Here is a 16,446-nt window from a genome sequence, read left to right as displayed (position 1 = left end):
CCTGACTATGGCCTTTGGGATCTGACCCCTGGCTACTTCTCTGACCTCCCTCCCTACCACTTTGTGCCTCACTCATTGAATTATAGACACCCTGGTTCCTTTGCAGATCCGCAGGCAAATCAGGCAGTCTCCCCGTTTAGGAGTTTAGTATACCCTGTTTCCTCTGCTTAGAAATATTTCCCCCTTAAGTCTTGCTCCTTCATTTCACTCTGGTCTCTGCTGGAGGCCGAATATTTAGATCTGTCCTGACCTCTCTTCCCTACTTTATTCTCAGGGTACGAAGAATTCTTCCCAAAAAGCTTTTTTTTTTTTTTTCTCTCCTGTGAGGGGAGCAGTGAAGTTAGGCTGGTAACTACAGGGATTGGGCGTCTGGGATCAGGGGAGATTTTACAAAATGGGAACACTACACTGTGTTTGTGTGATGATAGGAATGATCAGGTGGGAACAAAAAGCTGATAATGCCAGAGAAGAAGGCTAATTTGAGGAGTGAAATTATTGAAGATTGAGAAGTCAAGAAAACATGAAAATCTGAACACAAGTGGAGAGGTTGGCCTTCATTAAAACAAGGATGAAGGTAGGGAGTATGCCAGCTTGGTGGTTGTGTTGGATATAGGTGGAGGTTCTTTCTGGTTATACTATTTTCTTAAAGTAAAAAGCAGGTCATGGAACTATGGCAAAGTGTAGGTGTTGTTGACTTAAAGAAAAACACAAGAGTTGGAGTTTATTCAGGCTCTTATTGAGAACTATATCCCGGAGACAGTGATCATGATGTTTTTTTTTTCTTTTGGCTAGAAAGTCAAGCATGTGTGTGTGTGCTTAGTCGCTCAGTCATGTTCGACTCTTTGCAACCCCATGGACTGTAGCCTGCCAAGTTCCTCTGTCCATGGGATTCTCCAGGCAAGAAGACAGGAGTGGGTTGCCATGCCCTTTTCCAGGGAATCTTCCCAATCCAGGAACTGAACCCAGGTCTCCTGCATTGCAGGCAGGAGCCACCAGGGAAGCCCAGGAAGTCAAGCATAGATCTTAATAAAAGATTACTGCTAATCACAAAGGACAGGTAGCTCAACTTAATGAGTTTAGTGATTATTTAAGTGTGGGAAGATGCAAAAACCTGGGGTCATTGAATTTCTTCCTGGGACCTGCCTCTAAAAACCACGGCAGTAAGAAGCCCGCGCACCACAACTAGAGTTGTTTAAGGACCTGTTTATCCAAAGCATAGAATGCTTCATCCTGCTTCCATCCTGAATTCCTCTCACGTTTGTGGGCAGTTGAATTGGGTTGCAACTTAATCCTTACAGAACTGGGTGTTGAGTGTTGAGGAGGGGGAACATCTGACTCTCTTGAGTCCTTGTGGCTGGACTAATAATAAAATTGACACAAGACAGATTAACAAGAGAAAAAGAAACAAATTTTAATTCATGCCCATGGAGCTCCCATAGAAATGGGATCCATGAAGTGGCCAAAGGAGGCAGCTTTTATATTTTTTAGACAAAGAAACAGTACATTTGTGAGGAACCGACAGGACAAAGAAACTGAGGTTCTCTGTGCCCAATTAGTGGCAAATACGAACATAGTGTGGGCTTGGGATATATTAAGTTCAGTTCAGTTGCTCAGTTGTCCGAGTCTGCAACCCCATGGACCGCAGCACACCAGGCCTCCCTGTCCATCACCAACTCTTGGAGCTTGCTCAAACTCATGTCCATGAGTCAGTGACATCCAAACAGGTTTGCTTCTATAGGCATCCTGGCCCCACATTCCCTATCTTTGGTGATAAGTGTGTCCTTCTGCCTCCAGGTGCAGGAGTGCACTTTCACATGAATGACTTCTTTCTTTCTCTCAGAGAGACAGAAAGGAGAGTCAGAGTGTCCTTCTTGCACTGGGGCCATTTCTTTATTTTTGCTGTGCTGTGTCTTCTTTGCTCTGCATGGGCTTTCTCTAGTTGCAGTGAGCAGGGGCTACTCTAGCTGTGGTGCGCGGGCTTCTTACTGCAGTGGTTTCTCTTGTTGCAGAGCATAGGCTCAAGGGTGCATGGGCTTCAATAGTTGTAGCTCATGGGCTTAGTTGCCCCAGAGCATGTGGGATTTTCCCAGATCAAGGATTGAACCTGTGTCCCTTGCATTGACAGGCAAATTCTTAACCATTGGACCACCAGAGAAATCCTGGGGCCATTTCTTAAGTAATTAGTTAAAAAAAAAATCAGCATTGAGGCACATTTTGGGGTGGCATAACCTGGGCCCCAACTTGAGCAATTCTCTTTATTTTCCTTTGTTCACAGTGTGTTAGAGGTTTGGTGTGAAAGAGTCACTCTGGAAATTGGGAAAACAAATATATCAGTGATACAAAGGACTGCTGGGCAGCTTTGGAGACACATTGAGATTAGTGGCCTTGACTTTAAAGTGAAATTACTTTTAATTTCTTTGTTTTCTCCAGCTATGTTTTCTGGTTAAGTAGGGTTCAGAATATGTGGATATCTAGATTTAACAAGGGTGGCCCTTGCCAAGTCAGTACAATTGAGGACTTTGGACCTTAATTGGAGGTTCCTAGAGAGCCACTGAAGGTGTGAACAGAGAAGATTTGAGTGTCAGAAAGGTGACTCTAGCTCAGTGTGTGTTTAAGTGTGTGTGTATGTGTATGTGAGAAAGGCTTATTGAGGAACAGTAGTTTAGTGCAATAGTACCCTTGATCAAACACTTATGTAGACCCATTAATAGTGTGCTTAGACAACAGCTCAGGAACAGAGGGTCTTTTCCAGCATTTTCTGCACACTTACTATATATAACAGGTTCCAGGAGGGCATAATAAATCAAGCAAGATTTTGTCTTCTCAAAACTCTGTTGGATTTAGATGGTTTGTGTAATAAGGCTGTGGTTTTTCCTGTGGTCATGAATGGATGTGAGAGTTGGACTGTGAAGAAGGCTGAGCGCCGAAGAATTGATGCTTTGGAACAGTGGTGTTGGAGAAGACGCTTCAGAGTCTCTTGGACTGCAAGGAGATCCAACCAGTGCATTCTGAAGGAGATCAGCCCTAGGATTTCTTTGGAAGGAATGATGCTAAAGCTGAAACTCCAGTGCTTTGGCCACCTCATGCGAAGAGTTGACTCATTGGAAAAGACTGATGCTGGGAGGAATTGGGGGCAGGAGGAGAAGGGGACGACAGAGGACGAGATGGCTGGATGGCATCACTGACCCGATGGACGTGAGTCTGAGTGAACTCCAGGAGTTGGTGATGGTCAGGGAGGCCTGGCGTGCTGCGATTCATGGGGTCGCAAAGAGTCGGACACGACTGAGCGACTGAACTGAAGAGGGAAGGAGTGATAAACACTCAGGTAGAAATCAGGTAAGTCCTCCCAGAGGAGGTGACTTTTCAAATGAGCTTTGAGGGAGGAGGCCCTTAGGCAGGGAAGATAATTTTAGGCAGGAGGAATAACAGGAACCCAGTCAACAGAGGCAAGATGTACCACTGGAACAAATGCTGCCTCATGAGAGATGGGGGGCGATGAGGCTCTTTTCCCATTAACCAGCAACTAAATAGAACTAAGGCATTCTCTGTATTTCCTGACAAGGATAAGATATCTGGGCCTGGAACTGCAGCAAGAATCGTTTGAAAGGAAAGTGAAGCTTTTTTTAATGGTAATTTTTTTTTTTAAACATAGAAAGTAACTACATGGGGCTACTCTTGGGATGTGTGTTGTTAATATAATCTGCTCACTTAAGAACAGTGTGAAGGGGACTTCCCTGGTGGTGTAGTGGTTGAAACCCTGTGCTTCCAGTACAGAGGGGCATGGGTTTGATCCCTGGTCAGGGAACTAAGATCTGCCTGCCATATGGCCAAACAAAAAACAGTATCAAGTTAAAAATGCCTTATCTAGCCTTTTCTGGTAACTCTGCCTGTCTGTCACAGAAGGCTGTTAGAAGTCAACCTTTATCACTTGCTTTTAGCACATTAAGTTAAATGATTTTAAAGTCCTTCTGTATCCTAAGACATGCTTTTAAAATAAACTGTAGTTTCTAAAGATTTTTAAGAATGCAGAGTTATGACCCTGGTTCGTGAATTGTTTTGTGTAGCTTGAATGAAATAAGGCATATATGTGGTTAATACAGAGCTCAGCATCGCAGCCAGGAGTAAATGTTGTTTTCTCCCTTAATCCCAGCTTTATTTCCTTCACATTTACCATTCTTTGCTCTCTTAAGTCATCTTGTTTCCTGAACACTTATGTTCTAGACCCATCCTCTCTTCTCAGGACTCCAGATTGTCGTGGTCCATGCGCGGGTTGGAAAAAAATTTCCAGACATTAGAATGAGAGGGAAATAAAGTTTATTAGAGTGGGAGATGCTGTTAGAACAGTGGGCCAGCTCAAGCGAGAACTGACGTAGAACAGGGGTCCTTAGTCCACTTTTATACCCAGGGTACAAGGAGTGGGATAGGGGTCTTGCAGGTCATTTGCTGATTGGATGAGGCACATATACTGGGTGGGGGAAAGAGTCAGGCAAATACCTTCTCCCTGTGGGGTAGGAGGGGAGGCAGGTTGTACGGCTCAGGAGGATCTGAAATCCATTAACAGTTACAACATGGGGGAGAAAGGACAATAAGGGTCTGGTTTTTCCATACCTGCATTCCAAGACCCTCCTTGGTTTTATCTGCTCTTTCGTCTTTGGGTCACCGCAAGAAGCAGGTGAGACATGCGCATAAATAACCACCACACAGGGAGAGTGTCAGTTTAGCGTCTGGTGTGCTGCGATTCATGGGGTCGTAGAGAGTCGGACATGACTGAGCGACTGAACTGAACTGAACTGAGGGGAACAAAACTTTTCACCCCAAAATGTGTCTCTTTGGTTTGAGGATTCTTTGGGGTCGATTATTTTTAAGAAACAAATCCTCAGGAAGAACTTTTTACCTTGTCCCCTTACCTGCCAACAGGGCCTATTCCAGGAAAAACAATTATCATCATAGAAAAGTATAACGTGAACTGGGTGTGGTAGACTGGGGGAACTCAGCAAGGCCTGTTTGATTGAGGTTCTCTCTGGGTCCCGCTGTGCCTGTGTGCCTGTGTGCTCAGTTGGTCTGACTCTTTGCAACGCTATGGACTGTTAGTCCACCAGATTCCTCTGTCCATCAGATTCTTCAGGCAAGAATACTGGAGTGGGTTGCCATGCCCTCCTCACGGGGATCTTTCTGACCTAGGGATCAAACCCGAGGATCATACCCGCATTTTTTTTGTCTCCTGCATTGGCAGGTGGCTTCTTTACCACTAAGCCACCTGGGAAATCTGCATGACTGAACAAATGTTTATCAGACATTTGCTCATTTTCTTCTTCCTGTAAATTTCCTTTCTTGCCTTTGAAGTCCCAAACCCTTTACCTCCTTCTTCTCTGGGACAGTATACAAGCTTCATCCTGCCTAACTTTTCCTTGGACCTCATATTCTCATGTTAATTTTGTACGTATGTAATTAAATTTTATGTTCTCCTGTAATTTGTCTCATGACAATTCAATTCCTAGACCTCTAGAAGAACCGAGGAGACTGGAGAAAAGGTTTTTTCCCCTCCCCCAAATGTATAGTGTATGTGTGTGTGCATATGCGTGCGTGTGCATACATTCAGACTCCGAGGGGCTTCACTAAACCTCTGCCTTGCACTGGGAAAGGGACTCAAAGGAGCAAATTGTGGCTTCATGGATTCTTTAGAGACCAGCAACCCTTTCACCTGAGCGTGCTTCAGTCAGGCAGTAACCATCACAGTGGAAAAGGCATTCAGTTATTTATTTATTCAGCAAATATTCATAGCCACCTACCAGTACCAAGTGCTGAGTAAGAATATGAGTAAGAGCAAGGAAGTATGAGAGAGTGTGGCTCAACTGGGCAGCTGGCTGCAGGTGGCTGGCATGACTGGAGTTAAATACACTCTCAGTTTTCCTTAAGACAAACATGACAAACCGAAATCTGAGTGGGATAAGGAAGAAGTACTACAAAGCGAAGTTATGCTTGGTAAGAATTTGTCACTTTTCAGAATTAGTCAGGATGGACTGGAAGTTTCTTTTAAAAGACACATCACTTCCTTTACAGAATCACCACACTGACTAATCCATTACCATAGGGTAATGGATCCCAAACTGCTGTTCACTAGAATCATTCAGGGAGTTTTAAAAAACCTCAGTCACCCAGGTCGCACCAATACCAATTATTAATACATCAGAATGTTTGGGAGTGTGTACCAGGTGTCAGTATTTTTAAAGTTCCTTGCCTGATCACAATGGTAACAAAGTTCCAGAGTCACTGCCTGAGGGCATAGTCCAGTTCAGTTAAGGCACACTCTTTTGGTTCCGGTTCCACATAGTTCCTTAAATTGCGTTTGCACCTTTCTTGGGTTGGGGGCGCTGTAAGCAGGAAGAGGATGTGCTGTCACCCAATTAGGAGATCCCACTTTGCTAAGCCCATCCGCGCGGTCGACAGGGCTGCACGAGGAGTGGATTTTTGCTTTGTCATTCTGACTCTGGCGGTTTGCCCGCCCATTTAAGGGGAGGGCGTGGCTTCTCGGAGCCACTGGGAACCCGCGGACCTTTCGCTCAGTTCGCTCCAGTCCCGCATTGCATCCGGAGCTGAAGGTGCTGGCACGTCCGGAGGATCGCCGGGTGTCCAAGGGCTCGCGTTCGTGTAAGCTTCGGGTTCACTGGAAACGGAGGAAGCCTGGAGCCCCCGGGCTGTGAGGTCGCCGGGCCCAGAGCATCCTCCTGCCGGATGCCTTGGGATGCAGGGGGAAGGGAGACGTTTGAAGGCGTGTCTGAGCAGGGGTGAGGCTTCTCCAGGCGAGGGAGCTTTTTGGCGTCGGTCGTTGTTTCGCCCGGGTCGGTGAAAGCTTAGCGCGTCGGTAGGTGAGACCGGCCCTCTGTCGACTGGTAGTTTCCTGTCTAGCTTTTCTTTATAGGGACGGTTTGCAGAATATTGGAGAAAAATGGGGTTTTGTATCATTTCGTAGAGCACGAGTAGGTGCAAATACGATGAATAGATAGACAGAGCCTTGTCGGCCTTAAGCGAGTGTAGCAATTTAAGGATGCCTTTCGAGTAATCTTCACACCACTGAATCTTAAGAAATTGCGAGAGGTTGGCAAGTCATATGTGTCTCCGTGTGTGCAAGCGGAGAGACCACGCTCAGACTGCTGTGACTCCCCAGGCTGTTACAGGAGACAACCAAGAGGAACTGGTGCTCATCTCACTGTATCAGGCAGGGTAGGCGTGTAAAGGCTGCACTGCACTGCCGGGTTTGAATCCTGGCTCTGCTGTTGGGTAGCTTGCTTGAATTTGGGCAGGAAAGTGTTTCTGTGCCTCCTCCCTATCTGTGAAATGGACCTGATAAAACATATTATGAAACGGTAGTGGTGAAGATCCAGGATTAATACATGCAAAACACTGCAGAATCGGACCTGCTGTTATTGTTATTATCAGACTATACTTTTGGGTGCTTGGGTGGTTTTTGTCTGATGAATGGACCTGATGTCAGGATAACTGGAGTCTATTTTTAATTCTCACTGACTCATTCTCTACCTGAGTTCACCCGTTTGTAAAATTGGACCAGTTGCACCCAGGCTGTCATGTAGGGTGTTGCTTTATTATTTCAAGGCTCTTAAATAAAAGCACCCTCAGTGGGCAGAGTGTCCTTAATCTTGCCCCGTGGTTTCAGATTTCAAAGAAACTTTGGAAGTTGGTTTTCTGCATGCTTTAGCGATGCAGAGTTCAAAGAAAGATTAAGTTGGGAGGTGTTTTTAATAAAAACTGAGATAATTGTGCCTTAGCCTTCTTTATGAGGCTTTTCTGAATTCTGGACTTGCCGGGAAAGTAGGACGTGTATTTTAGCGAGACTTGTTTATCTTAGAGTCCGGCCGGAACCCTGGGGTTTGTCGCTGGTCGCGATGCCACGTTTCCAGGCCGCGTGCAGGTGCGTGGGTCCGAGACCCGAGCCGGCGCGCGGCCGTGGTCAAGGTCAGGGCCGGGGCTGGGGCCGGGCAGTCGCCGGGGGGAGTGCAGTTGAGGACGCGGAAGCCCCGCCCTCGCCGCGCACTTCCCGCCGCGGCCCCGGGGCGGAAAGACTGACCCGCTCAGTTCTGCTTTTGTGCCACAGAGGACGGGCTGGGCCTCGAGGGAGCGCTGTCCGAACGGACCTCCAAAACCCTTGTGAAACGGAGAAAGATAGGCCACCATGGTCCGACCCTGAAGGTAGGTGGGAGACCTTAACGTCTGTTTTACCCGCCTGAACTGGGAACAAGCTCACCGAGCCGGTCGTGGTGTCAGACCCAGGGTGATTGTGAGCGAACCTCCAGAAGGAGCACATCCTTAGACAAACGACGAAGAAACGCCGGCGCCTGCTCACTTGTGAATCAACGTGGATGAGACACATTTCAGAACTGGGAAGCTTGGCAGGGCAAAGGGACCTATTTTCATCTCTTTTCCTTCCTATTTCCCTCCCTCTCTTTTCCAGTAAATCTAAATAACTTACTTTTTTTTTTTTTTTTTAGCAGCAGTGTAAACTGCTGAAAGTGAGTTGTTTAGAAAAGTACCGAGAAAAGTGGATGGTTATCTTTGTCCGACCCTATCATCTTCCTTTTTAATTCTCGGGGAGGGAAACCCAGAAACCCCAGGCTCAGGGGAGAGCAAACTCAAGCTCCTGGAGTGAGTTCATTTCCCTGCAGTGGTCTCTTTTCTAGCTCAGAGTTAGCCGGGTAGAACCAAAGGAAAGAAAGAAATCTTTCCTTTGGGTGGTGGTGAGCTGATGGCAGTCCTCCCTTAGGACCATCTACTGAGGGCTGGATGGGTCATGGCCTACCTCACTGGCCCAATGCTGGCGGGCAGGATGCACCTTTGGAGGGATGTGCGCCATGGATGATGTTCTATTAATACGTCAGGTGTGGGGGTACTCAGAATCTGATCACCTTGATATATCTGCTTTAATTTTTGCTGATTTTTTTTTTTTTTTGGTCATCCTTGTTTAATTGTATCTGTAATTTTTAAGAGATGGAACTCATACTTGACCATTGCCGTCTTAAGTAAGCTTGAGTTCTCAGTTAAGTCTAACAGTGTATTTAGATATGTTTGCCTTCAGGATGACGGTAACAATTACTTTGCATTTTTATTTACTTTTTTTCTAAAAGAATCATTACCTTTTTGAAGAATGGGTATAGAAAATGGCGATAGACTTCAAAGACACAGTAAATAATGGAAAATAATTGAAATAAAAAGGCTTTTGTTATTTGTTGTTTAGTCACTCAGTCATGTCCTGCTCTTTTTGCTTCACCATGGACTGAAGCCTGCCAGGCTCCTCTGTCAATGGGATTTCCCAGGCAAGAATACTGGAGTGGGTTGCATTGCCATTTTCTCCTCCAGGGAATCTTCCTGACCCAGGGATCAAACCCACATCCCCCCAATCTGCATGGGCAGGCAGATTCTTTACCACTGAGCCACCCCTAAAAAGGCTTTTAGCTTTATATAAATTATATTTTGTTACTCAAACCTTTAGTTTGCAAGTAAAATGAAACAAAGTCCTATTAATATTCCTTTCTGTCTGATCTCTCTACTTGTGTCATAAATTTGCACTTAAAAAGGTGTATAGGCATTTGATCTTTATATCAATTCTATAGATGATCTTGGCTTTAATACCAATGGGAGTAAAAAGAATGTTTATGAATTTTTTAATAAGCTTTGCACCCACTTAATTGATAAGATCTGATGTTCTCAATTCTATATGATCATAGTTAATTTTAGCCATTTAACGAAGTGCAGTGCCATGAATGAAAAGCCTACTGCCAAATTATAATTAAAATTTTAAAAATTATTTAGCACATCTCTTCCAAGTAAACTTATCACTCTCCTTTGTATCATTTATTTTTGTTTTTTAATGAGTACTAAAAAATGGAAGAAGACAGCTAGGTAAGGACTACTGCTTTGAAATGTTTATGAATTTGCAGCAAATTGACCACATTTGGGGCTAAATGGTAGGTCCTGAAATTCTTAGGGAAAATTGGGTTTGAGTGGAGAAAGGCATTTATTTAGTGGAGAATTGAGTGCTTATAGGATTAGTGCTAAATCCTAAAGTCCACACCTTAAAGGTTAAGATTTCCTGCTTTAATTGCAACCTAAATAATGAAGTGGGAGTTCATAAAAATGTCTGCTTTTCTTTTCTCCTCTTATACTGTTTCTTCATTTGCCTTCCTTTCCCCTCAATAAATGGCAGCAGCACCAAAATCCACCTTGTATTTACAGTGAACTAACTGTAGGAGACCAGGGAGTAGGGTCCTACTGGAAGGAACTGATACGTTTAGATGATAAAGGCTTTAAAGAAGTGCCTTTCAAAAAAACTGAAGTCTACCTGGAATGCGTGGCACCCCACTCCAGTACTCTTACCTGGAGAATCCCATGGACAGAGGAGCCTGGTAGGCTGCAGTCCATGGGGTCGCTAAGAGTCAGACACAGCTGAGCGACTTCACTTTCACTTTTCACTTTCATGCATTGGAGAAGGAAATGGCAACTCACTCCAGTGTTCTTGCCTGGAGAGTCCCAAGGACGTTGGAGCCTGGTGGGCTGCTGTCTATGGGGTCGCACAGAGTTGGACACGACTAAAGCGACTTAGCAGGGCTATATCTGAGGTCTTATTCATTGAACTCTCTGGAAGGGGCTAGGTTCTGCCTTTTAATTTATTTTAAACAAGCCCCCTTAGGTAATTCTTTTGATATATATCCCATTTTGAGATTTACTTTAATGTGTGAGGTAGTTTGGTCAAGATTAGTTGCTAAATAATTAGAATTGAGGAAAACCAAACAAAAGATTATGGCTTAACACCCAAAAGGTATTTTAGTTAAATATTTTAGTATAAAGGTAAATATTTTAGTTCTTAAGAGCAAGTTTGCAAATTTTCTTACAGGAAATCTTAATGTAAATTAGCATCTCCTGGATTCCAGAGTTTTGAAACCCTTGTACAAAATGAATGTCTGTTGGTGGTATTGAGAGGAAAAGCAAAGTGAGTGAAAAAGCACTTGCTGGAATAGGAAGGGCCAAACATAGTTAAGACTTAAGTAGTTTGAGAGAATAACTTGGGGAGATAAGACTAAAACTTGCAACATGGGACTTAATTTATTCCAGGCAGTAACAGGAGAGGTGACAGACACAGAGCAGTGCGTTTTGATGAAGACCCAAGTGAATTATGGAGCCAGTGTCGGGGAAGCTCAGGGCTGATAGTGTGGTGGTCAGGCTGCGGGGCCTGGGGTGGGCACTGAAATAGGCAGGTCTCCTTTCAAGCTGAACTTCTAAAGTTACCAGAAACCAGAAACTCCTGACTGAATGGATATCAGGAAATGGAGCGGTAATTTAATAACTCTGCAAGTCCACTTTCTTTCTTAATACTCTACCAAAATGAGTAGAAAACTCGATTCTGTCCTCTGAGACAGTCCCTTCTGGGGAGATTAGTAATGTCTGTGCTTTTCAGCCTAATTAAAGTTAAGGCCTAAAGGGCGTTGAAGGACTGCTTTGACCCTGGTTTCTTAAAAAGGTAAGAGGTAAGGACTAACAATGTTTAAAAGGGGCATAGATTGTTCATACTGCAAATATATTTATCTGGTGCTGATTCTACAGTACAATTTTTAGTAGCTGTGAATCTACGGTGAGACCCAATGCCTTCTCTCACTTTAACCAAGAGATGACTCAAACCTCTTCGCTGTCCTTGTACAATGGTGTCACTGTTCTGGTCCAGGCTTCAGATTTCTTTTCGCCTTTATGTTTTGTGTTCATTTGCCAGGCCTGACTGTTTCCCGTGTAGGTGCCTTCTGCCTCTGTTACCTTTTGCCCAGGATGCTTCAGGTACTCATGCCTTCTGCCTCTACAGTCTCTTAACTGGCTGCCCTCTTCTCTCTTCCTGCCCCTCCTGTCCCTCCTGTCCATCTGCTGCATAGTCATCTTCCTGACTGCCTGTTTGCTGCCCCTGGATCTGCATCCAGGATAAAGTGTACATTTCTTAATTTGGTTTTCTGTGTTCCCCAGGGTTTGGGCTCAACCTGCTTTTCTGGTTGTCTCTTGCTCTGCTCCCTTGCCTATACTGGAAGCTCGTGGGAATACTGTTGCAGCTATAGTCCCTAACATTTCCCTCCTTTGGTCTGTTCTTTGTTTCATTTCAAAAGTCATTTTCTGACTTTTCTTCCTGCTCAGACCCATTTTTCCACCTGCCTACCTGGGTCAGAGTACAAGGCCAGATTTGCCTCTTTCCCCTCCTCTGTGCCCCCTCAGTACTCCCACAAATGAAAAGAGGAGTTCTGCCAATATCAAGAGTGAACAGCTAGACTTATTCTTAGTGCCTCTGTTTCCCAATCTGTCTTAGGATCTCATCAGATATTTAAATGAGCGTGCCTGTCATTGAAAGTAGCTACCATGTATTGAATGTGTCTTCTGTGCTAGCTTCTAAATGCTGTGATCACTAGTTGATTTAATCGTCAGAAGAGTGCTATCAAGGAGGTGGTATGATCCAGTTTTCCAGTTGACAGAGTGGAGGCCCTCAGAACTTAAGGAGTACGCCCAGATGACACAGTGGCAGAGCCAGGATGGAGCGCAGGGCTGTCTGTAAAGCTCACTGTGCTGTTCTCACACTTCTGGCACTTGGCTTTGTGTTATCTCTTTTGGGATGCATGCCTGATCTCTCGGGTGTGATTGTATGTTCATGACTCATGGCTGAGCCCATGCAAATCTTGGTATTCCTAGCATAGTTCTGGCAAATTGGCGTTGGTGTGCAGCATACCTGCAGACTGGAATTGCGTTCCTCTGTGCCTACTACGTTGTACCTTCCTTTAGGACAAAAATGGTTTATTTTGTGTCTTCCATGTGTTGTGTTAATACCTGGTAGGCACTCAGTAAATACTTGTGGAATGAATGGTTGATGGCAGAGCCAGAGGACTGACTTTAGTGAGGGATTTAGCTATGAGGTGTCTGATTTTGTGAAAGTGGACTGTCTCTATCAGTGATTATGCCCAAAGTGGTTCAGGAGAGGTTCTAGGCAGCATATAATGCAGTTCAGACTTTTAAGGAGCTGTGTGATTGGAGCATTGTCCACTTAAACAAGTTATGTAGCTGTGTCCAGGTCAACTGAGAAGAAAGTCACATTATGTCTATTTAGCTAATGCTTATTGAGCCCCTGTATTCTCGCTGTTGAGCTAGGCCCTGTCTTTGTCATCTGTAACATCTGTAACATCTGTTGTGAAGTCGCTCAGTAGTGTCTGACTCTTTGAAACCCCATGGACTGTAGCCTACCAGGCTCCTCCCTCCATGGGATTCTCCAGGCAAGAGTACTAGAGTGGGTTGCCATTTCCTTCTCCAGGGAATCTTCCCAACGCAGGGATTGAACCCTGGTCTCCTGCATTCCAGGCAGACACTTTAACCTCTGAGCCATAGGGCAATGTATATATTTAAAAATACATTTGTCACCTGCTGTTTGTAATACGGTTTTTTACAAAGAGTTAAGGCCACTCTGTGTGACAGAGAAGTCATCTGATGGGTGACATTTACAAATGAGGAAAGTCAAACTCTGAAGAAAGCACTACTTTTAACTCTGGCCTCAAGGGCTGAGTTTTTCCAAGGCTGCCTCCTTTAGAAGCCACACACCCAGTGCTTCCCTACCCCTAGTCTATCAAAATGATGTTCCTGGTCATTACTGGCTTCTGAGATGTCCCAGGAGAGTTGATAATGGCTCTTACAATGGGAAATGTTCTCTTTTCATCTCACACCCTTGTTTATGTTAGTTGTGGGTGCTTGGCAAGTCAGCCAGTACTTGGTTTTCTGAAGTGTCAGTTAAATGTATGACTTTAAACCACAGAGCAAGGGCGGAGGTTTTATGTACTCTAAAGTATCTCAATGGGTGGGTCCAAGTTATTTTGTGGGACATGACTGTCATTTTATCTTTTACTTCAGCTAACAGTAAAGCCATATTTGAATAGAACAGTTATTCAAAGCCTCTTTTAGATACAGAGTATTTTCAAAGAAACTGCTGAAATCCATTTATAGAAAAATACACATAAAGAATTTTGCATATAATTTCAGACTCACTTTGTGGCCCAGATTTAGAGTATCTAGTAGAGTGGTTGGAGAAGGCGATGGCACCCCACTCGAGCACTCTTGCCTGGAAAATCCCATGGACGGAGGAGCCCGGTGGGCTACAGTCCATGGTGTCGTGAAGAGTCAGACACGACTGAGCGACTTCCCTTTGACTTTTCACTTTCCTGCATTGGAGAAGGAAGTGGCAACCCACTCCAGTGTTCTTGCCTGGAGAATCCCAGGGATGGTGGAGCCTGGTGGGCTGCCGTCTATGGGGTCGCACAGAGTCAGACACAACTGAAGCGACTTAGCAGCAGCAGCAGCAGTAGAGTGGCTTACCTTTCAAAGTGCTATACACAACTGTCACCTCAGTTGTGCCCAACTCTTTGCGACCCTATGGACTATAGCCCATCAGGCTCCTCTCTCCATGGGATTCTCCAAGCAACAATACTGAAGGGGGTTGCCATGCCCTCCTCCAGGGGTTTTTCCCAGCCCAGGGATTGAACCTGCATTTTTTATGTCTCCTGAATTGACAGACGGGTTCTTTACCACTGGCGATACCTGGGAAGCTTAACTGAAGCCTTAGTAGGTTTTAAAATTTTATTTCACTGGTATTATTATAGTGAGATATATTTCTGTTTTCCTCCTATGGATTTAGCCTTTAAAACATTTTTCTGTTCCTAAAACAATATCCAGGAGTGAAGCTACTGGTTTGTTACATATTTTTCTGTTTAGTGTTTTAATGTTTATTAAACATTTGCTACCTTTGGGATAACTGAAGATTTAAGTAACTACTCAGTAGTTGTAAATATTGTCAAATCTATTATGTAATTCTGATTCATTCAATACAGTAGCTTTATGACAGAGTAGTAGTATTCATATTTTACAGATGAGGAGACCAGAGGCTGACAGGTTAAGCAGCCTAAGGAAATGCTAATAGGTCATGATTGGACTTCCCCCATGGCTCTAGTGGTGAAGAATCCACATGCAATGCAGGAGATACAGGAAATGTGGGTTCAATCCCTGGGTAGGGAAGATCCCCTGGAGAAGGAGATGGCAACCCACTCCAGTATTCTTGCCTGGAGAATCCCATGAACAGAGGAGATTGGTGGGCTGCAGTCCATAGGGTCGAAAAGAGTAGGATATGACTGAGCACGCATGCATTACACATGATTGGAACCCAGCTTTGCCTCCTTCCACTGTCCATGGAGTTTTCAGAAGCTCATTTTAAAAACAGATACTCTGCCTTGATCATTGCAAAGTTTACCTTTAATATGAAAAGGCAAACAAAGCAAAAACATACACCTAAAAACATAGCCTTAAAGGAGATGAAAATGAAAAAGAACGTGTACATAACACCCTGCTACTCCGGCAAATCAAACTAGGCCTTCACCATATCTCTTCACAGCTTACCCTGGCAGGATGAAGGGAGAAAAACTGCGAGAAGGAACAGGAAAGTGTCAGGAGGTAGCTAATAAGCAGGATATCTTTTAGCATGCAGGCAGGACTAACCCAACTGGTTCCTGGCTTGGCTCAGAGGTCTCTTAAATATCTCTTTGTTATAGATTAATCGAGCAATAAAAACCCACTGGAAAAGACAGTGAATCCTGTATGACTTAAAATTTGACCATAGAGAGACTTGTAACACATTGTAACATTCATCCATCCCGTTATGTTTCTGTTGAACACTGAGGGTTGTGGAAGAGCTTAAGAACGCTTGGAACGAATGAATGTGAACTCCTAGCAAAGGGACTGAACAGTAACATTGGAGAAAAATATTGAAGAAAAGAAGAAAGGAAATAGAGGCCTTATGGAGCCTTTAGCAGCAACTCCATTCTTCACATGATCAGGGTAAATCATTAGATTTGAGATTTTTACTTTGTAGCCACATCTAAATCTTGTGCTCTCAAGGCAGATACAAAAAGGTAGAGCATAATACAAGTGTGACTTTCTGAGGATGCTATATGTTACCCAGGTTCTTAGGAGCGGGGATTTAGCAGAGAACAAATTTAGCACTGGAAATCACAACTTAATAACATAATGCTTGTCTTGATGTGTGCTGTTGCTCTGAGCAAGTTGTGTGGGCTGTTATCTCCTGAGAAATCCCTGTAAATGGTATTAGTAATACTTTATAAGTAGGTTGGGAAAATTCATTTACTTTTCTAAAGCATTTAAAAATTCTTTGATGAAAGGCTTTGTGTGGAGCAAATTGGTGCTAGCCTGTTTTCCATGCTCTGAGCTAGGGGAGAATAGACACCTTAGGGTGGGAAGGTTGGCTTGTCTTTTGGAGTTCATCTATAAATTGCTTTTATTGAATTTGAAATGGACATCAGAAAGTCCCCAAAATATCAGATCAGATCAGTTGTTCAGTCGTGTCCGACTCTGCGACCCCAT

General features: G+C 44.2%; 1 protein-coding gene across 4 annotated transcripts in view; it reads left to right on the top strand.

Moving 5' to 3' along the window:
• The first annotated feature begins 6,478 nt into the window (after positions 1–6,478).
• TXNRD1 (thioredoxin reductase 1) overlaps positions 6,479–16,446 on the top strand; it is a 63,124-nt gene continuing 53,156 nt past the window's right edge. The window contains exons 1-2 of one of the 4 annotated variants that reach the window (XM_027541925.1): positions 6,519–6,648; positions 8,111–8,205. Coding sequence is in view for 1 of the 4 variants with exons in the window: in XM_027541923.1 (XP_027397724.1) it covers positions 15,895–15,903 (9 nt within the window). In the remaining 3 variants the exon portion in view is untranslated. Of the gene's footprint in view, positions 6,649–8,110; positions 8,206–15,764; positions 15,904–16,446 lie in introns of those variants that run through there. The other 3 variants (XM_027541926.1, XM_027541922.1, XM_027541923.1) reach the window with 3 other exon arrangements.

This window comes from Bos indicus x Bos taurus, chromosome 5 (genome assembly GCF_003369695.1).
Source record: "Bos indicus x Bos taurus breed Angus x Brahman F1 hybrid chromosome 5, Bos_hybrid_MaternalHap_v2.0, whole genome shotgun sequence".
Taxonomy (NCBI): Eukaryota; Metazoa; Chordata; class Mammalia; order Artiodactyla; family Bovidae; genus Bos; species Bos indicus x Bos taurus.
This window is presented reverse-complemented; position numbering and strand designations above follow the sequence as displayed.